Source organism: Cyprinus carpio, chromosome A14, assembly GCF_018340385.1.
Source record: "Cyprinus carpio isolate SPL01 chromosome A14, ASM1834038v1, whole genome shotgun sequence".
In the NCBI taxonomy this organism is placed as follows: Eukaryota; Metazoa; Chordata; class Actinopteri; order Cypriniformes; family Cyprinidae; genus Cyprinus; species Cyprinus carpio.
Window position 1 is genome coordinate 8,670,963 of NC_056585.1, and position 21,551 is coordinate 8,692,513.

Sequence of the window (21,551 nt, forward strand, 5' to 3'; positions counted from 1 at the left end):
GACACCAAGCAGAATGAATATATATATATATATATATGTGTGTGTTTTTGAAAAATGTCTCTTATGCTCACCAAGGCTGCATTTATTTGATCAAAAATACAGTCAAAATATCAATACTGTGCAATATTATTACAATTTAAAATAACTGATATGTATCGTAATATATTTTAAAATGCAATTTATTCCTGTGATCATTACTCCAGTCTTCAGTGACACACGATCCTTCAGAAATCATTCTAATATGCTTGATTTGCTGCTGAAGATTTACTACTGGATACAGACATTTCTTATTATTTCTGATTGTCATCTATTTTCTTTTGATTTCTAAATATGAATAGTTTTATGGAAACCATTAACCTTTTTTTACAGGATTCTTTGATGAATTGAAAATTCAAAAGAACATAGAAATACATATAAATCTTTTGTAACTTTAACTTTACTGTATTTTTAACAATTTAATGCATCCTAGCAAAATAAAAGTGGTATTTTCTCTTAAAAAAATCATACTGAGCTTAAACTTGTAAATGGGAGAGTCTCATGTCAACACATTAATGTACAATATAGTAGGCAGTAGTAGTAGAGTATGATTAATCTGTTATTAAACAGTTATTGATAATTCACGTTTCTGTCCTGTCTGTAGCTGCAGCTGAAGCAGGCGATTCGTCTGGGCTCTCCACCATCACTCCTGTGCGGGAGGAAAGGAGAGGACGGAGGGGCTCTTTCTGAAGATGATGGTCTTCCCTGCAGCACTGTGCTGGCCACACCTCCTCACTCAGTACGCCTCTCCTCACTTTTTACTTATAAACAGATATAGATATAGCACAGATATAGCTTTGATCTGTAAAATTCACAAACCGCTGAAATGTGTCACGCAAACCTTTAAAAAAATAAGACTGAAATTATCAGAAACCTTGTTAAAAATAAACTTCAGTCGTTTGTGTCTAATGTTGAGATGCTTCAGAAGGATCTGCAGAGCTGTAGGTGCTACACACAAACAGAAACAGCACTAGGTTTGACAGCCTTTGACATGTTTTACTCTTATCATTAGTTGTATGGGTGTTTTAAAATAAAATATATCTATCCTAATTGCTTCTTATTAGCTTACTGTGACTGACTGGTTTCAATAAATATTCCCTGGGATGGAAGTTGAGAGTTTTGAAAGTATGTTTTCATAGCAAGTAGAGCATTTTTATATGAAAAGATGAAGGAAATTTTGATCCCTGACGATTATGTCTTAAGGCCTTTACTTGCTCCCAGAATTTTAATTTTTGGGTGAACCGTCCCTTTAAGTGACTACACCCAAAAATAAAAATTCTGTCATCATTTACTCACCCTCATGTCATTCCAAACCTGAATGACTTTCTATCCTCGGTGAAACACAAAAGAAGATATTTTTTTAAAATTTTGGTAACCAAATAGTTTTGGTTCCCATTGACATCAATGGGAACTGAAACATTATATACACTCACATACACTGAAATATCATTTTTTACATATACATTTTGAAGCAGTTATCTCATAACCACGTTGTGCTTCCATCACCATATAGAAATAAAACCATATACAAAGTCAAGTAATAAGACACACTGTGATGAAAGTGTTCTGCATGCCTGGGTATTTTTGGCTCTGTGAAAAGTGTGTAAGAGCCTCAGACATCACGGGGCATGATTGAAAAGACAGGAAGCTCCCTGCTGAGTTCTCTAACAGGATTAGTTGCCGTGCCGTTCCCCTCGCTGTACCTGCCTCCCCTCAAATCTCTCCAAAGATGTACACAGTCCCTGTCCTCACCTTCCCTGAACTTGAGCACAGCGAGACCAAAGCTGCTCTTTAATTTATAAAATCTCATATAGTGAGAGTGAGTTTTGAGATTCTAGTCCAGACTATCAAACAACTGAAATTGTATTTGAGGTGAGAATATGACTGTGTTATATATCAAATTTTCGTGTAATCGGTAAGGTAAAATGATTTTGTTGATTTGTGAGTTAATTAAGGAAAACGTGTTTTATGTCAAACATTCAAAGAGGAAATGATTGTGATATGTTTCTTATGTTGCAGTTGGTGGATTTGACCCAGAGTTCTTTGAGCATTGAGGCTTCAGACAGTGAAGATGATCAGGTGACACAAGAACACATAAATCACACGCCACATATCAGAAATGCCTGAATGGTCCGTGGAAGGCTTATGTTAAGCAGTTCACCCAAAAATGATAAATCTGTACAGAAATGATCAGAAATCTCTCAGGTTTCATTAAAAAGATCTCAATTTGTGGCTAAAAGATGAATGAAAGTTATTGGTTTGGATTGACATGAGGGTGAGTGAATGATATACAGTATATTCATTTTTGGGTGAACTATCCCTTTAAGAGTAAGCACAATTGCATGCTTTGAATGCAGATATAAAACAAAAAAAACCAAAACAATGTTTCCCAAACCTACACCTAGACAAATTGTTTGTAGGCATTCGTGATCCAACTAAACACACTAATACAGTGTTTCCCAACACTGTTCCTTGAGGCACACCAACAGACTTTTCAGACTTTTCCTAAATATTGTAGAAACTTAATTTTCTTTAAAGTTGCTTTGCGACGATTTGTTTCGTAAAAAGCACTATACAAATAAACTTGAACTGAATTGATTTGAATTCCTAATCAAATACACCTGAATCAACTCATCAGCTGGTTTGTAGAGACTCTGAAACGGATGGGTCGAATAAGGGAGACATCCAGCATTAGAAACACACTTTTGTTTGTAGCTTGTCTCGTAGCTAACTAATCTAACTAAACAAATCAGTAGCTTGACTGTAGTTTATTTGTTTTTTTTAACAACCTGTAGTTGGATTTTCTGAGAAATGGTGTATAATTATTTGGTTGTGGGCATCACTTAATATTCATTCATTTAAATGTGACTTGCGTCTCTGTTTTGGACCACTGCAGATCATTTGAATCGACCTCTGGGTGTGGATTTAGACTAGTAACATGTTTGGAATGTTCCCATGAAGTCCAGCGCTGAGAGATTCATATTAAGAGTGTGCTTATCTGCTGTTGTTTTATCTGCTAGTTTGGATCAAGTTCAGAACAAGTGCTTTCACAGTCAAAGGCAGTTTGAAACAGACATTAGAGAGCAGGACACTGCTTGTATCCAGTAGAAAGTTACATTTGAATTTCAAATAAAAGTGAAACTAGTGTTCATTGAAAGGGCATTTCTTTGACTCAGTGTACACGCATCTCACGCACAACACCATCGCCTATCCAAAACTGCTCCAAAACAATCTCAAACCACTGAAAAACATGCACTTTTGGATTTGTCTTGTTGCCAGGGCTTAAAATAGCTATCATGTGTTTGTGTTATGCAAAGCTTTGAGCTAGACCATAGGATTTTTTGAGAAATTGGGTTTCAGTGAGAAAAGTACAGTTGGATATTTTAAATGGGGATTCATTTTTGTTATACACTAATGTTCATAAGTTTGGGTTCAGATTTGTAATATTTTTTTAAAGCAGTCCCTTATGCTCACCGTGTCTGCATTTATTTGATCAAAAATACAGTAAAAGGAGTAATATTGTGAGAACCTTGTTTTAAAATGTAACTTATTCCAGTCTTCAGTGTCACATGATCCTTCAGAAATTCTAATATGCTGATTTGCTGCTCAAGAAACATTCATTATTATCAATATTCAAAACAGTTGTGCCCCTTAATATTTTTGTGAAAACCATGAAGTAATACAAAATACAAAAAGTAGAAAAACAATTAATATAAAGTTAAACAAACCACATTTATTTGAAATAGAAATCTAACATTATAAATGTCTGTAATCACTTTTGATCAACTGAATGCATCCTTTCCAATAAAAGTATTAATTTCAAATTGTAAAAAATGATACTGAGCACAAACTTTTAAACAGTAGTGTAATGAGTGCGGTGCACAAATACTATTGAATGAACAGCTTGGGGACGATGAAACATGAAAGGAAGCAAGTAAATGATGAAGTTGATTTTAAAAAAAAAGTGGATACAGTTGTGAAAACAAGTGTTTACATTCCATGAATTTTTCAGATTTTCCATTTTACAGTTGATGTATTTATTGGCACCCTTCTCTTTAGAAATTATATCAGTAATGGCCATTAAAACCCATATTAGTTAATGACTAGTGACATTTGACAGTGTTGTTGAATGCTGGCTGTCCTTGACTGCAGGGGTTACGAGTGAAGTAGGCGTGTGGTCTGAAAAGCATTCCAGCGGTTCACCCTCGCAGCCTGGCTGTCTGCTGGAAATGGGATATCCCAGCAATCTGGGTCAAAACGGCTGCCAAGCTGGACCTGAGCACAGCACAAACACACGGCTGTCTCACTTAGAACTCATTCACACCAGTTCCTGACACACTGCACCATTAAAAGCATGTTGATGTGTGTTTCTTCACTTTCAAAAGTGTTAATCCGAGGTTAATGCTCACCTATTGATCGAAGCCTGTTTATGCCACAGAATAAAAGAATAGGTAATAGCAGCTTTTTTTGTGTATCACAGTACTGACTTTTATATCTTGCAATTCAGAATTGCGAGAAAAAAATCTGGGTTGTGAGACATAAACATAACGCTGCAAGAAAAAAGTCAGAATATAAACTTTTTTTTTCTTCTCAGAATTGTAAGGTTACATCTTGCAATTCAGTATTTTGTTTCCTCTACGGAATAAATAATGAAAAAAGTAATTGTGACTTTTTATCGCACAATTCAATTTTTTATTTTTTTTTACAGAATTTCAAGAAAAACAGAATTGCGAGATACAAACTCAGAAATACAAGAAAAAAGAATGTCCGTATTGTGTGATTAAAAGTCGCAACTACCTTTTTTTTTATTGTTTTAACGAGCGGAACATGGTGGAAACAAGCTTCCATACTTTTTAAGCTTCATGAATAATATTTAAGTTACAGTAGTAGGCAATAATTCCAGACACACATGGCTGCTTTATTTATGCTGCCACAAAACTGTTCCTTCAGTTGGAGAATTATTGAAATAATAAAAGTTTTAAAAATAAAGACTTGGAATTAGAGATGAAGATTTGAGAAAAAAAAAATGGTGCTTATACAGCGGTAAGGACCAGCAGTCGCAGCATTTCCAACATAACCTTCAATTGTTTCTGCTGGAGAGGCTTTTGTTTACATTTCATTCTGAAAGGAAATAGCTGAGGACAATCATCATAATTAGTCATGATGAGTTAGTGGTGGTGAAGGTGGCTGGGTATGCACGAGTGACCTCGAAGAAGAATTTATCTCCCATCATGATGCCACTCTGGTTTTCTGGTGGTTAAGGGATGGAAAGAAATACTTTGAATACAACCGTCTATTTGAAACTGTAACCCAAATATGGAGGTTTTGGTGGGGAAGTGCTTTGAAAGAATTTTAAGAGTGCTGTTATTTGGAATTAAAGTTGTAAACAAATTGCACAACTTATTTAGACTCACTAACATCCGTCTTCCTTGTTCCCCTCCATCATATAAAGATGTCTTATGAAGCTTCTTCGAGACCCGGCACACCTCAGGGCTCCGTCCTCGTAGACTTCAGTTTGCCCGCCAGCTCCGTCTCCTGCTTAGACAACTCAGCTGCCCATCACCGCATCGCTGTCAAAGCCAACGCTTGTGTCAAGAGAAAGCCTGCCAGCGTAAGATTCTTCACATTAGCCATTCATACGCTTCAATTATCCATGGAGTCTTATCATATCAGGCCAACAAGCTGTTAGTAATCAAATATTCTAGTTTAAAAAAACGTAATCTGTTTGTGTTAGCGATTGAACGGAGCTGTGCTTATTCATGTTTAGAAGCAAATGTTGGACAAGAGAAGAGACCTGAGAGAAAGAGTTCTTATCAAGCAAAAAACTATTCATATGTTTGGGGTCACTAAGGTTTTTTTTTTTTATTAATATTAGGTTATTTTTATTCAGCAAGTATCCATTAAATTTTCCAAAAGTGCTATTCTTTTGAACTTTCTATTCTTCAAAAAATCCTGAAAAAAGATGTATCACCATTTCCACAAAAATAATACTAAGCTGTAGAACTCTTTTGAACATTGATAATAATATTAATAAATGTTTCTTTGTAAATGTCTTCTTATTAATGATGCTGAAAATTTAGCTTTGATCACAGGAATAAATTAAAATATTTAAAAATAGAGAACGGTTATTTTCAATTGTAATATTATTTCACATTATTAGTGTTTTTATTGTGTTTTTTATGAAATGCAGCCTTGGGGAGCAGAAGTTACTTCTTTCCAAAACATTTAAAAATCTTGCCGACCCCCAAACATTTGAGTGGTAAAGTAATTCAATAATTATTGTTAGTAGTTCAATAATAGTTTTTCTATTGTTCAATTTCTACAATATCCCCCAGAACAACAGAATAATTAATAACACCATTAATCAGCTTCTTAACAACAGGAAGAGAAAAAGAGCAGCGACTCTGGCCAGTGTCAGAAAACTTCTCCAACATCCTCCATCTCAGCCGGAGACGTCTCTGAAGGAGAGGAACATCACGTCTCCAGGTCTGAGGTCCCAGAATCCTCTTGGGAGAGTCCAGTAACACTCGAGCTGCAGGCCGATGACTTCCTGTTGGACACAGGATGTGAGGTCGTTCCTGAGGAGCAGGGGTCATTGCTGGAGGAAGTGTTGAGCTCCCTGAAGAGCCCTCTTGCATCAGGACTAGCACTGGAGCATGAGAACATGCTTCTTCAGAGTGAGGTACAGCACATTCAGTGACATTTTCAAGAAGATTGCAACAATCATTTTCTGAGACAAAAATAAAAGTCAAAGTTCCTGGAAATGTACTGTTTGCATTCATGTTAGTTTTGAAAAACTTTTGTATGATTTTCATCAAATGTTTAAATATTATAACTGTAAAATAGTCATGTGGTGTATTCATCAAGTTTTTCATATACCTTAAATACATGTGCATATTTTAATAATTATTTTCAAATGATTAAAAAATGTACTTCAAATGAGTTTTAAAATAGTAATAAGTAAATACACAACATTTTTTCATAAATATCATATAATATCATAATTATATATATATATGTGTGTGTGTGTGTGTGTGTGTGTGTGTGTGTGTGTGTGTGTGTGTGTGTGTGTGTGTGTGTGTGTTGTTTGTGTGTGTTTGTGATTATTATATTTTAACTTGTTGTTTGTGTTTTATTTCTTAATAAATACAATTAACTTTGATTTGGCCGACAAATATTTAAATGTTTCATTGATTATAGATTTATTTTTGACTATTAGTTTTTTATGTTATATATGTATATAATACAATAAATAAATATGTCAAACTGCTCAACAAAATATTTAATATTTTGATTTAGTCAAAAGTCAGTCTTTTTTATATATTTCCACATTAAATTTTATTTACATAGAATCGAAATTTTTTTATCCCTCAGACCCCCGGGTGCAACAGATATTATTATTAAAGCCTATAATTTATAAAATGTAGAACAATTATACATAATTAAATAACATAATAAAGGAATATGTCAAACTGCTCAAAATGATTTTAATATTTTTTATTTAGGCATTTGTTTCATGCAAGGTTTTTTTTTTTACTTTATGCCCCCAAAAATAAGAATTTTTTTTTTACTTTATGCCCCCAAAAATAAGAAAATTTAATGAATTTTATTTTAGAAATTTTATGTTTATGACACTGATGTATGAATTGCATTTTTTATATATTTTTAATACATTAAAAATGGCATTATGTCATTGATCTACAGATTAATTTAATTGAACTATTTGTGCTTCTATTTTGTAGGTGGAATACATAAATAGTGAGAGCATAGTTTCTCGGCTTGAGGAAGACAACAAAGATCTTCTCGATTCCTCAGAGCCTATGGTGACCACAAAGGAGCAGGCTCCTCTGCCAGACTCGCTTTCAGAGTCATCTGTAGATTCAGGAGAGATCTCCGAGGAGACCACAGAGGAAGAGGAGCTGCTGGAGGTGCCAGAGTCTGCTGATGACGAGAAACAAGCAGACAAGGCTAAGAGTGCCAAAGAGGATGAAGAGTTATTAGAATCACCAAAAGCTTTTGCAGTAAATGTGACAGAACAAGATGAAGATGCTGTTGAGGATGAAGATGAAATGGAGACCGAAACTGAAGACGCTGGAGATGAAGATGATGAATTGACGGTGGTGGCACCTGAGAAAAGGGAGGACTCTACTAATGATGTTAGAGGTCAGACAGGTTCTCTAGAGCCTGAGAAAGAAGAGACTTCAGGTGACCAAAGAGAATCATCTGTAATCGATGTGGAGAACATTCCCGAGTCTGATCCGACAGTCAGTGATGATGTCTGGAGCTCATCAGACACCAGCGATGAGCCTGAAGCCTCTGAAGCTCCACCAGAGACGCCCGTTGAGGTCTTTCTTTCTACTGTGTGTCCTGTGCTAGAGAGTCCAGTTCTCCATTCTCAGTTCTCGGATGCTTTGATGTCTCCTGTAGAGCAGGAAGAGGAGCCAGAGCCCAACAAGCTAGATGTGTCTGGTGAGCCTCAGGAGGTGTCTTCAGAAGAACTTGAGGTTGTTTCTGAGCAGCAAGACCAGCAAGTTTTTGAGTCAGCTACAAGAGAAATGATGAGAATCGAGGAAGTTCAACCTCAGTTCACCATCACCCCTGCGTGGCAAAGGTCATTAGCTTCTGGAGACGCCCAAGAGCAGTCCCAGACCATCTCACCGGTGCCACCAGAGACTAATGCTTCTAATGAATCTCCCCAAACAACTGAACTCACTACTCCTGTAAAAGAAGAACTGCCCAAAGCAGCCCGAACTCAGAGTTCCCCAACAGAGACGGCCCATGCTCCAGAAGAGACGGGCCCAGAGAACCCGTTTGGAGTGCGTTTGAGAAAGACTCCAGTCCTGCACCGCTATGGTTTAGATGGAGAATCGCCTTGGACCGCCGTGCAAACAGAGTCTTCAGTGGCGCAGGAGACCCTGGACCATGAGCAGAGCAGCAGGAAGCCCATCCTGCCAAAGAAGCCCGATCTGCTAGTTGACACTGTGATGTCGGCCAGAAAAATCCCAGGTACCTATTCTTAAAAAGCTGATTGTGTGTATACATATGCAAACAAACAAATAAATAAATACTTTTTTAAAAAATATTTCAAATTTGTAATCAGTATTTTGTCTTGTTTTCCAGTAAATATATTTTAAATCCTCAAACAAGTTGCCAAATTAAATTAAATACTTTTTCTTATAATTTATAAATTATTTTCCTTACTAAATTAAAGTTAAATGTAAAGTCATTTAATTTTTTATTATGCTATATTATTACTATAAATTAAAAAAAATTATTACACATTTAATTCAAATGATTATCATTAAAAATAAAAATAATATAAAATAAAATGTAAAAAAAATATTTTGCTTCTGGTGTTCATTTATCTTGTAGGGATGTTCAGAACATTTTTACTGTAAAACAGGACAAAATACTAATTATTTTAATAATTTAAAATTTAGTTAAATTATAATAATTGTTAAATTTATTATTGAATAATTATATTTTTACAATATAAAATAGGACAATTGCAATATCTATACTGCTTGATAGTGCATTAAGTTTAGAAAAAAAATAATTTTATTTACATAATGTGACAGAACATTTGGAAAGAATACTGTAAATATTACAGGGCAGGGCTTTATTTCATTGATCGGAATTTGCAATGCATTTAACTTGCATAATGTGACATCACAGAGCAAAACTGAATATTTAGAGAGAATACTGTAAATAATACAGGGCAGGGCTGTATTTTATTATATTGATCAGCTTTTGATTGGATCTTATTGTTTAGCATAGTTTTTTGTTCTTCTGTGTTATGTTAACAAAAAAAAAAGCATCGTAAAAATAATATGAAGCATGTTTTATGTCCTTTTTCAGACACAGTGGGAAGAATATCTGTTGGTAGCACCGAGTCTCCGAGCTGGATCTCTGTGGCCAGACAGAAGCAGAGGAACTTCATCGAGAACTCACCAGAAAACTCTCCAGAGAAACTTCCCGCGCAGGTTTGTGCTCTTCCTTTATATAACGAACAAATATGTCATGTTAAATCTTGCCTGGTTTGAAAACTGTCTTAGCATCATGAATCAATCATATTCACACGTGTATTCATCTCTGCATGTTGCAGCTTGGGAAAATACAGTGTTCTTAAAAAGATTTAATGAGGTGAAATGAAACCAACACTAAATCACGGGAGGTTTTATTTCATGATGCTGACTCATTTTTGTGGTGATTTGTTTTAACCGATTCTACAAATGCTTTATTCCTTCATGGATCTTTTGTGTTCATTTCTCAAATATTGTTTATTTTCCCTCATTTTTAAAATGTGTTGACTTGTTCTCAGGGGGATTCGCTGTCATGGCCTTAAAAAGCAAATCTATCAAAAACATTCCCAAAACATCAACCGTCACGGCCATACAAACCAAAACATTTAAGTCATCTTTCCATTAGTGTCATTTGCTAACATAGCAAAGCTTTTATGGATTTAGGTTTGTTCTGTTTGCTCTAAAAAGTGCAGTGACCTGCAAAGTCACAAAATACAGTTTTAATCTTTTAATAGCATGAGGTTATGGTTTAAGCGCAGATTGAAAAGGAAAATTGTCGATGTCTGCCCCCTAGCGGATATGTATTGTAACTGTCTACATTTCTTATATTATTCAAAACAAATGCTACAAACATACAGTACTTTTTCTTTATTTTACACTGCCAGCCAAAAGTTTGTAATAATAACAATTTATTTATTTTTTATTTTTTTGAAAGAAGTCTCTTATTCTCACCAAGGCTAACCAAACGTGTCAGTACTGATCAAAAATACAGTAAAAATTATACTTTTGTGAAATATGAATACAGTTTTAAAGAACCATTTTCTATAAAGATTTCTTTTCTTCTTCTTCTTTTTCTTTTATTGGACTTACCCCAGACTTCTGAATGGTAGTGTATCAACGTTTCCACAAAAATATGAGGCAGCACAACTGTTTTCAGCATTGATAATAATAATAATAAATGTTACTTGAGCAGCAAATCAGCATATTAGAATGATTTCTGAATGATCATGTGACTCTGAAGACTGGAGTAATGATGCTGAAAATTCAGCTTTTATCACAGGAATAAATTACAATTTAAAATTCATTAAAATAGGAAGCAGTTATTTTAAACTGTAATAATATTTCACAGTATTACTGTCCTACTATATTTTTGATCAAATAAATGCAGCCTTGGGGAGCATAAAAGACTTGTTTGAAAACTTTTTTTTTTTATGTGTAGGATCTGTTTAATTGCATAAATGTGATCAACTAAAGGAATAAACTGTAAATGAAGATGAATATATAAGCTGTTATCCATTGTTTTTGAATGAACAGTGTTCTGCTCCCTTGAACTGAACAACACATCGATGGTAGAGAAGGAAAGTAAGAGAAGTGCTAACCCGTCCGCTGCACCTTTGGCCCAAGATGAGCCTCCCTGGCTGGCTCTCGCTAAGAAGAAGTCCAAAGCATGGAGTGAAATGCCCCAGATCGTCCAATGAAAATCACAACTCTCACATATACTTCAAAACACATAAACAATACATACAAACACATGAACAAAACTTTGCTTAATCAGCCCAGTGTCATTTATGTTTTTTGACGTCATAAAGGAGACGGATGCACAGTAGACTGGGGCTTATGGGTAATACGTTGCATTTGTAATTTGGTTTGCAACAAAAGACATTTACACTTTTTCAAACAGACTGTTTTGACAGGTCAGAGTTCAGAATGCTTTTGCATTTACAAAAAGAAAAAAACATTCCAAAAATTTGAAAATGATGAGCCGTTATCGAAGCGGTGTTTTGTGTGGAGACGGTCACTGCTCTTTATTAAGTAACTTTGCTATGTTCTGTTATAGCCGTTAAAGAACACAGTAACACAGTTATCATGAATGGAGCTGAAGGTGTCTTTGTATTTATTTATCACACTCTTGTATGTTTTATGTATTTTTGTATTTACGTGCACAGTTTTGTGACTTGTACATAAAATGTGAAGTACAAAAAAATCAAGAAAAATAATAAAATGGAGCCATGTTTATTTTATCCATCCACCGACACAGATGTCAGATTTCCTTTCTTTATATTCATTTTTCATTCATTTCTGCTTCTTCAGGATTGTAGTATTGTTTATTATCAAATATTTTATCCGGGTAGTATTTAATGCATTTAATTCTCATTATAAAAGCATAAAGTGTGGGCAAAAGATAACATTAAACCATCCAGTATTTTCTAATCTATGTAAAACCCAACATATGCCGAGACTACAATACAAACATTATCATTAGTTCATGTACGTCACTTAATGTTTGGACATTTCTAATCATTTGAATGAACAATAATGCTTATACATTATAATGAATAGTTCAAAACAGATTTGGAGAAATGTAGCATTGCATCACCAGTGGATCCTCTGCAGTGAATGGGTGCCGTCAGAAAGCTGTAAGAAACAAACTCATTACATCTTGAATAGCTTTAGGTTGAGTCAATTTTCACTCTTGGGTGAATTATTCTTTTAATAAAATGTATTTTTAATGTTGTTGACAAAAGTTCTTTAATTAATGTTACACTTGTTTAATAAGATGGCAAATTATAATACCTACACGGTGATATTGGTGGGGGGGGGTCTGTTTATTTGACTTTTAACGCATGCTATCCTGTTGAGTCTGTGCTGTAGTAAAATGTTTAGGGTGCTAAACATTTATAAGCATTAACAAAATTATATATATTCCTGTTTAAGATTTGTTTAAGGTTTGGATAGAGATCACTAGTATAAAATATATACACAAAGACAACTTGTTCTAATGTCCAGAATCTCATGATGAGCACTGATTTTACTGACCACTGAATGAGAAATGAATACAAAACAGGTGAAATTTCTACTCTCTAATTATGTGTGTAAAGTGCTTGTAAAGGTTACAGCTGTATTCATCATGCCACCTGTAATAGCCTTTATAGGCCTACATTTGAATGTTAAAAAGAAAATTACACTAAACCAAAGAATAGCATTCTATAAACTATACATGAATTAAAAACACACACCTGTCTAAAACAAGTGGCTGCTCTCACAATCAGTTCTTTACAATTGCTATACTCAACACTTAGGTAACTTTGTCAGAACTTCACACAGTGGAGGTTTCAAACGGGATCATTTGGCACAAAATGCATTCAGTGGGAACTTTCAAATAATATGAATTATTTTCTCACTCAGACACAAACACGGCCAAAACTATGTACCTACAGGCCAGTTTGCACGTTCTCATACTCAAACTGCATAATTCAAATCTGAATAAGAGAGACATTTGCAATATTTCTACACTGAAATATATTCCACACCTAAAACATGAAATACTGTCATAGATTTAGCTGAACTCATAGGCTATAATCAATTTCATTGCCATCGAACACAAAAGGGGAAACTTAGGAATACTGCAAAGTAAACATGGACCGAGTAACATATACTTAAGTGAATTCTCATCAGTAGAGGGGTCTCATTCTTGTATTGTAAAGAAATTTAGCAAAAGAAATCACTGTATAATGCTACCTGTTGTTGGTAGGCTACTTCATGTCATTATTTTATGATTGTTAGTTAAGAGCCGAGCTTTGCTAGTGTTATGGAATAATGACTTGATTTAAGACTTGTATGTAGTGTTTTGGTGGTTTTATTGCGTTCTTAATGTGAAATTAGCTTCTGTGCCAATCTGAAAGTCAGGAGAAATCCAAGTTTTGAAAATGTGACATTTGATGTATTTCAAGTGAGCATGAAGACCACAAGTGTGTGTAGAACTCTCCATTACCTGATGGGACACACTTATAGTGTCTGTTCAGTAGTCCCTATACTAACAAATTATATGTAATATTATCTAATTATTATTAATATTTAACATACATTGGAAAGATTTCCGCGACCTCTCATGAGATCTCGGCAAAAAGTCTCATGATTTATTTCTACAACATGATGCATGATGGGATACACGAAGCCCCGAGATTGTTCCAGAGCTTGGGTGCTTAATAGGAAAAGGATCTGCTGCCCACAGTAGATTTGATTGTCTGTTTTTTGTAACAGATAAGGTTGGAATACATTAAAATGTCTAGTCCAGTCAGAAAGTTTATGAATATTGCCATACACACATATCTCCGTGTTTCCTAATCATTGCCTTCATCCAGTTGCTTTTGTATTATTACTGTTGTTGCAACTGAAATCATCTGTGTGTTCACGCAATGACAGTCTCAAAGAAACAGGCAAACAACACGAAAACATCAAGGATTTTAATGGTACCACATGAAATTCAAAGAGCTGTAGGATGAAGTTCTTTCTTCTTGCTTTACATTTTAATAAAAACAATATGTGAGTAGTCTCCGTGGCCCAATTAACTATGAAATGTATTCAAAACAAGAAAGAACTGGCAAAATCAGATATTAATACCTAAGGCTGTTCTGAGTTGCATAAAACACGTCATCCCTGAGTCCTCATCTCCTGTTATCATGAGTCCATATACTTGTTTTGAGCTGCTCATCGCTTCTCATTGCTGCTCATTTTCTTCTTTTCCAGCCCTCTGAATTGTCCCTCCAGTCTGCATTCGGCTTTCCAGACTGCCTCCTGTCCCTCCGCCGCTGCTCGTAGCGACTCCAAACACAGCACAGATGAGCACTAGTAAAATCAGTCTCATTGTAGTGACTTGATTGGAGGCAGTGGGGTCCCCGATGATCCGCACAAACAGCCACAGCACTACAACCGCTTTAATCAGCCAAAACACTCGCCTTACAAGCATTACCGTGACTCGCAGCAACAAGGACAAGAGCCAGTAGGCGATCAGAGCCAGCAAAGCCCACTTGGTCACAGCAGACACGCCCTCAGCAGTGAAATGAGGCACTGATACTGTCTCTTTGAAAAAGACAAAGAGAAAGAAAAAAAGAACAGACGTTAATTGGGTGAAGCATTTTCAGAAGAAAATGTGAGTTGCAACAGCAGGTATTTTTTGTCAGATTAATTTCTTTGTCTCAAACCCCGTGCATTTCCCTCAAACTACCATGAGTTCACAAAACCTAGTTCGGGGAATCCTTTAGGTACACTATTGAATGGTATCTAGTATGTGGCTTTGTGATCAATTAAAAAAAAAAAAACATTGTAAGTTACTAATTATAATGCTTTCATTTCCACTGTTATTCTAACAGCAAATAAATTATATCTGGCATTTTAACTATGACTAATCTGAACGCCTCTGATTGGCCATTGCTTTCGTAAGCTCAACAGAATCGTGTGTGATTGGTTATAATGCACAATGCTGTACAAATCCGTAAAAAAAAAAAAAAAAAAAATTGATGCAACATGATCTAAAATTAATGCCACAATCGACACTTCATTTCATTTTCTCTTTATTAACGACAGCTGTAATACATCTATTTAATTATGCAAGGACATTTTTGTCCAATTTGGTGGTATTTTTGCCCCAAGCCCCCGTTAATATCTGACCCGTGGCCAGCCTTACACACACTCCACCTATGTGTGGTTTAAAAGTGGTTGTTAGGGTGTTCTGGTGGTTGCTAGGGCATGTTGGTTAGTTGCTAGGTGGTTGCTAGGGCATGACTAGGTAGTTGAATGGATTCTGATTTACTGACAATATCTCCTCATCCTTTGAAGGGAGGATTCAAAGAATGGATGCATCACAGAGACGCAACAAAGGCTGTCCCTATTCGAAAGCTCCTTCAAATACAGCCTTGAAATGCTCCTACAACTGATGGATCCTTCACGCCCCAGACTATCCCAAGATTCACTGCACGCTGTGACAGCAGGATTTTTTTGACAGAAAATGCTAGATTACAATTTTAATTGTGAGTATTGGGTTTCAGCTTGCTAGAATATTTAACGATAAAAATGTTATAGGAAAAAAAAAACACTTTGAATTGTTTTAAACGTTGATGTATCTTACTAAGATGCCATTTTATAGATAATATATACTTTTTTATTATGTACATACATGGACCATGGTGAACATAATTAGATTTAGAATTGACATTTGCTTGTTGACGAGCAATCCTCCACAGTCTCTAGACCATCCCATGTAACAATGCTCAGTTTAACCTTCACAGCCTTTTAAGTCTGCGTCCTTGTGAGGATGTAGCCCCTGAATTGGGACATAGCTTATGTTTTTAAAGGGGTCATATGATGTGATTAAATTTTTCCTTTCTCTTTGGAGTGTTACAAGCTCTTGGTGCATAAAGAAGATCTGTAAAGTTGCAAAGACTAAAGTCTCAAATCCAAAGGTTAAGGGTCAACCACACACCCCTAAAATGGCTCGTTCTAACACCCCCCCACATGTCTACATCATGATGTGGGAAGATTTGCATAACGCCATCCAAATGTACACGCAAAGAAAGAAGGCATGACTTTTCTTCTCTCTGTTGCCACCGCTGCCATGTTGTGGAGACGCAGTGTTTCATTGAGAAAGTGAAACTACTTTGTTTGACCTTCCAAAAGAGGACACGACTAGAAATCAGTGGTTAAGTTGTATTTCAACACTGTTCCAGAACAGTCCAACACAAAAATTCAGATGTGTGCTGCGCATTTTATGGAGGATGAGGACTGTTTCCTAAACCAGTAGCCTGCAATGTGTCTGTGGCACAACGGCTGTTTCTATAAAGTTGGGCAATTCAAACTTTGCAAGGACAGTCTGGTGCTCCTGACTCACAGCCTGTAAGTACGTTTTTTATATTTAAATAATTTGCCAATGATGATTCAAACGTGAGTTTTGAGCAGTAGAGTAGGCTTGTTGTTTGTTGTTTCTCAGATCACAAATACAGACAGCAGCGCGATACGCAATGCAATGCGTAAAAAGACAGTATAAGTCATTATAATCAGTAATTATGTCCCCACTGGATTCAACAAATGCCTCGTTTGTAATGGGTTTTATTGGTTTTGTCTCGTCTAGTGATGTCCGGATCGCGAACAAATCTTTTTATTTAACCGGATCTTCTTAGTCGAACCAGTTCACCAAATCGAACTGAATCATTTGAAACCATTCACGTCTCCAGTACGCACTAATCCACAAATAACTTAAGTTATTTGGTTTATAGACATGCCTTACACTCCCTCTGATGCGAAATAAACCAATATCCCCAGTTATTCAGTTACTCCTAACAGTACAGTCATGGCCAATTGGTTAGAGAGCTTGACTCCTAACCCTAAGGTTGTGGGTTCGAGTCTCGGGCTGGCAATACCACCACTGAGGTGCCCTTGAGCAAGGCACCGAACCCCCAAATGCTCCCCGGGCGCTGCAGCATAAATGGCTGCCCACTGCTAAGTGTTCACTGCTGTGTGTGTGCACTTTGGATGGGTTAAATGCAGAACACAAATTCTGAGTATGGGTCACCATACTTGGCTGTATGTCACGTCACTACATTGACTGTACTGCTAAAAGAAAGCGATGATGGGTTGAGCACGAGAAGTGCTGCTGGCCTGAGAGATGGCATAGTATGTGTAAGGGGCGTAACATTTCCGTCACACGCTTGAGGTATCCGGCCAATCACAACGCACTGAATAGCTGGCCAATCAGAGCACACTTCGCTTTTCAGACCGATGAGCTTTGTAAAAATCGACGCGTTTCAGGAAGGCGGGGCATAATGGAGAAACAATAATGTACATTATATGGAAAATGATGTGTTTTTTGAACCTTAAACCATATAAACATTGCATTACACCAAATAATTTTCTTTTTAGCAGCATCATATGACCCCTTTAACATTCATCAGCTGTAAAAAAATAAATAATAATAATAATAATAATAATAATAAAAATTAAAGTGATTCCAACAATATAATTTATATGTGTTGTTATTGTTATAGCTGTGGTGTGAATCTCATAGATTAAAACGGTTATTAAAACTTTATAGTTTTATTTATCGTCACTGGTATGAAGAGGCCTTTAGAGTTGGGGTTTAGGAACCACTAATATACTGATGAGTTGGTTAAATGTTCTGTAAACAGGCCTATATGTTTCTGAGATGAAATACTACCTTCTTTCTCCTCATTTTCTCCTAATACTGTCATTTGAGCACTCCACACATACTAAGCCACACAGTCATTTATATCAGCATTACGAGGCCCAGGGGCTGCAGTAACATACTTTCTGTGTTAGTACTCAGCAGAGTAATGAGCTTGCCAGAAAATAGGATTACATTTTAATTCTTTACACTGCATTAATCACTGATATATATGCATATTTAAGTTAAACAACATATTTAGATTTAGTTCTAACACCTGAGACACAACCTTTACTCACCGTTCACTCCAGTTGCTCTGAGAATCTCAGATACATACACAGCAATGACATTCAGTCCACTGGCAGCTCCTTCAGCAACAAACTGCAGCAACATTTCGACAAACTAAAGAAAAAAAACACACAAGGAACAGAAAAGTGATTTGACTCCAGAATGTGTCTATGTAGTGTGCATTGTTGTTTTTCTAAGAGAGGGGGGGCTATATCTGAACTCAACTCATAGATCTCTGGCCATAGCTGATCATTAACCAACACTGACTGACAAGAGTCACACAATACACATGATTTAATTAAAGCAATGTTTCGGGTTCAATGCAAATTCTATAGGCAGCGTATGTGACATGCTGTTGGTTGCAAAAATCATGCTTTCATAAATGCTCTAACAATGTTTGTATTTATGGGGCACAACACTGTAACATAACAGTAGAGGCACAGTAAGCTATTTAGTCGCAGATGGTCTCAGTTCTGTTCTGATGGAATCACAGACAGCAAGAAAAATGCTGCAAATGACAAAATGCAGCTAACTATATGATCATACACAGTTAGCAAAACAAAAATATAGGCATATCAGTTTTTAAACTTTGACTAAAGAAAAAGAAAGTTTTTCCAGATATGCTTCACAACTAGCATTTTTATGAGAAATAATATTTTTTTTATACCGAACTACTTTAATTTTCATTCTGATCTCAGGACATTTTTACATTTTTTCTCCTTTATACACTCCCCAAAAATTATAATAATTAAACTAATAATTATATAATAACTTGTGTTTGAAGTCATTGTGTATAAATTGCACTTTTAATGTATTTTTGAAATAAATTAATAGATCCAAACAAAATGAGTGTCATGTCACTAACTCTAATACAATATTTGGCACATAGCTTATTATACTTTAGGCTGATAAATAACATTTTCACTGATACTTTTACATTTAAAGTTGTTACACTTCAGTTTAACCAATATAAAATTAATCATTTTGAATCTTGTTGATAATATGCATTTCCTTGTAATAATAGTATTAATGTGGTACTTTATTGTTCATCTCTTGATTTTTAATTTAAATTTGCAACTCCAGACAACAATTTGGACAACTTTACAGCTCAAATAACATTGTTTTTTTATGGAACAATCAATGTAAGAGTTTCAAGAGACATGAGCTGTGCATTTCTGGTTTTAAACCTTCCAGGATGCCATATTTCCACTGTATTGCATAAAATATGATTTTTTTTACATGTTTTTACATATGGAGGGATGAGTTGAAATGACTTTGTGAAAACAGCAAGTCAGATACACAGAGCCTCACTGAACGGCACATTATTTTTAAGGTGTGAGAACACTTCAGAAGACTTCTGTTCAAAATTAATTTGAGAACATTCAAACAAAGGGTGCAAACTTGCAAGTTTGGGATCCAGTTTGAAAGGCTAAGGAGGCAGGCTATAATCTTTACCAGTATTTGTGTAAGCGCACATCACGATACAAATAGAGCTGTGTCTGTGTGTGTGTGTGTGTGTGTGTGTGTGTGTGTGTGTGTGTGTGTGTGTGTGTGTGTGTGTGTGTGTGTGTGTGTGTGTGTGTTAAAGGTCATATGGAAAAGCAAGCATGCAAGCAACGCTGCCAGAGTGACAGCTATCAATAACACACAACATTAAAAAACACAAACACACACAGCTAACAAACAAAAAATACATAAAAACAAATACACAATCACATCAAAAAGGAAACCAAAAATAAAGAAGCACTAACAGCCATCTGGGCGTGAGCCACCTGTGTGTGTGTGTGTGTGTGTGTGTGTGTGTGTGTGTGTGTGTGTGTGTGTGTGTGTGTGACTTCATGGAGGAAGTCAATGCGAACATAATCTCTGTACAAAGCAGCATTGTTTGCCATTCTAGGCGTGAGCCACCAAGCACTTGCGCACCTGTTCTGGCATTTTTCCTCAGCAGCAGTTGTCGCTTTCACACAGACATTAACATTTCAAGGATGAGCATGTGCGTGTCAAAACAAGTGCACAAATCAGCCCTGCTCTTACATGAGCTGTGACACTTTTACTTGTTCTTACCATTGCAACAGAATAGATGTTCTCTGGGCCAAACACTGAGTCAAGGTACAACACAGCATTCTGGGTCAAAGAGAGGTGGGGGGGGGAGCGGGACATAAGCAGAGGAAATTAGGGCAAAGGATGAGTGGAGGAGAGGAAAGGGTTAAAAGAGGATTAACAAGTCAAGTGGCAACATGAGAGAGGGATAAAAGTGGGGAGAGAAATGTGAATACCACAAGTATAAGCATGTATTAGAGAATAAGTAATAGGCTATATGTAAAAAATTAAAACCATCATAAACGAGATCTCTTCAAAATCTCAATTGTTTCACCTAAACGTCTTTGCTTTGCATGTATCATGCTTCTCAGATGTTTCTCCTGAGGCCAAAAAAAAAACCCTGTGTAAACACTTTCATCTCCTCCACAGATTCACCAAACAGATTTGCCAAAAAACCAAACACTTCACTAACTAAATAAAAATCAACTCATACATTACTCATCGAATTGTATTCATACTCAGCAAACCTTGCATTTTTGTCTTTTTTTTTTCTTTTCTTTTTTTTTTGTAGAAACATCTGAGGCAAAGTTGATACTTCAATGAAAAATAATCAAGACCTCTGTTAAGTAAGCAATGAAAGAGCAACCTCGATGGAATATTTTGAACAAATAAGAGCATAATTTTCCTGTGGGAAGTGTAGAATAAGTCATTAGATTATTTCACAAATAACAAAAAAGTTACCTCAGCACCAATCTCAATCACATGGGTGCCGACAATGGACTCCACGTACTTTCTCAACCTGTCCAGAGGCTCCAGAATAACAGACCCAAAATCATAAGAGCCCGAGGTGAACTCTTCAGCAAACCCATGACACAAGACCGACCGAACCAGAACCAGAAACACAAAGAAAAGCAGCTTTTCAGAACTTCTCGAGACAAAGATAAAAACACACATAATAATAAACCAAGATCACCACTCTGCTCAAAGGAGAGATCAGAAAAAAGACACTGAATAATCGATGTGTAACTCAAAAATAGCCGGTCAGTTTGTCTAGCGGGTTTATTACCCTAGAAAAAAAAATATGCATAAAAAATAACTGCTTGTTCTTTCTGACAAAACTAAACCTAGTTTATAGCTAAGCAAATTTACAAGTTCATGCGTGTCAAAAAACAATAAGCACACAAAAACCTAACCGAACAAACACAATTAGA

General features: G+C 35.9%; 2 protein-coding genes across 2 annotated transcripts in view; one reads left to right on the forward strand and one right to left on the reverse strand.

Annotated features, from left to right (window-relative positions):
- The window catches only part of zgc:66433 (uncharacterized protein LOC321250 homolog), a 35,177-nt gene extending 23,636 nt beyond the window's left edge, over nucleotides 1–11,541 (forward strand). The window contains exons 6-14 of the mRNA XM_042770522.1: nucleotides 641–775; nucleotides 2,056–2,115; nucleotides 5,489–5,647; nucleotides 5,804–5,887; nucleotides 6,419–6,718; nucleotides 7,779–9,042; nucleotides 9,895–10,073; nucleotides 11,278–11,290; nucleotides 11,373–11,541. Coding sequence (XP_042626456.1) covers nucleotides 641–775; nucleotides 2,056–2,115; nucleotides 5,489–5,647; nucleotides 5,804–5,887; nucleotides 6,419–6,718; nucleotides 7,779–9,042; nucleotides 9,895–10,073; nucleotides 11,278–11,290; nucleotides 11,373–11,536 — 2,358 coding nt within the window. The 3' untranslated portion in view covers nucleotides 11,537–11,541. The remainder of the gene's footprint in view (nucleotides 1–640; nucleotides 776–2,055; nucleotides 2,116–5,488; nucleotides 5,648–5,803; nucleotides 5,888–6,418; nucleotides 6,719–7,778; nucleotides 9,043–9,894; nucleotides 10,074–11,277; nucleotides 11,291–11,372) is intronic.
- Nucleotides 11,542–14,287: 2,746 nt separating this feature from the next.
- On the reverse strand, nucleotides 14,288–21,294 carry si:dkey-74k8.3 (transmembrane protein 109). The gene is made up of 4 exons (XM_019107839.2): nucleotides 21,082–21,294; nucleotides 20,365–20,424; nucleotides 18,312–18,414; nucleotides 14,288–14,918 (listed from the first exon to the last, which is right to left on the reverse strand). The coding sequence occupies exons 1-4, from the start codon at nucleotides 21,292–21,294 to the stop codon at nucleotides 14,557–14,559; spliced, it is 738 nt and encodes a 245-aa protein (XP_018963384.2). The 3' UTR covers nucleotides 14,288–14,556.
- Nucleotides 21,295–21,551: the final 257 nt, after the last annotated feature.

Coding starts and splice junctions, on each gene's coding strand:
- si:dkey-74k8.3 (XM_019107839.2), bottom strand. CDS start 21,294: ATGTGTGTTTTTATCTTTGTCTCGAGAAGTTCTGAAAAGCTGCTTTTC. Junction 18,415..20,364: donor ACATCTATTCTGTTGCAATG/GTAAGAACAAGT, acceptor TTTTTTCTTTAG/TTTGTCGAAATGTTGCTGCA. Junction 14,919..18,311: donor CAGAGCAACTGGAGTGAACG/GTGAGTAAAGGT, acceptor TCTTTTTCAAAG/AGACAGTATCAGTGCCTCAT.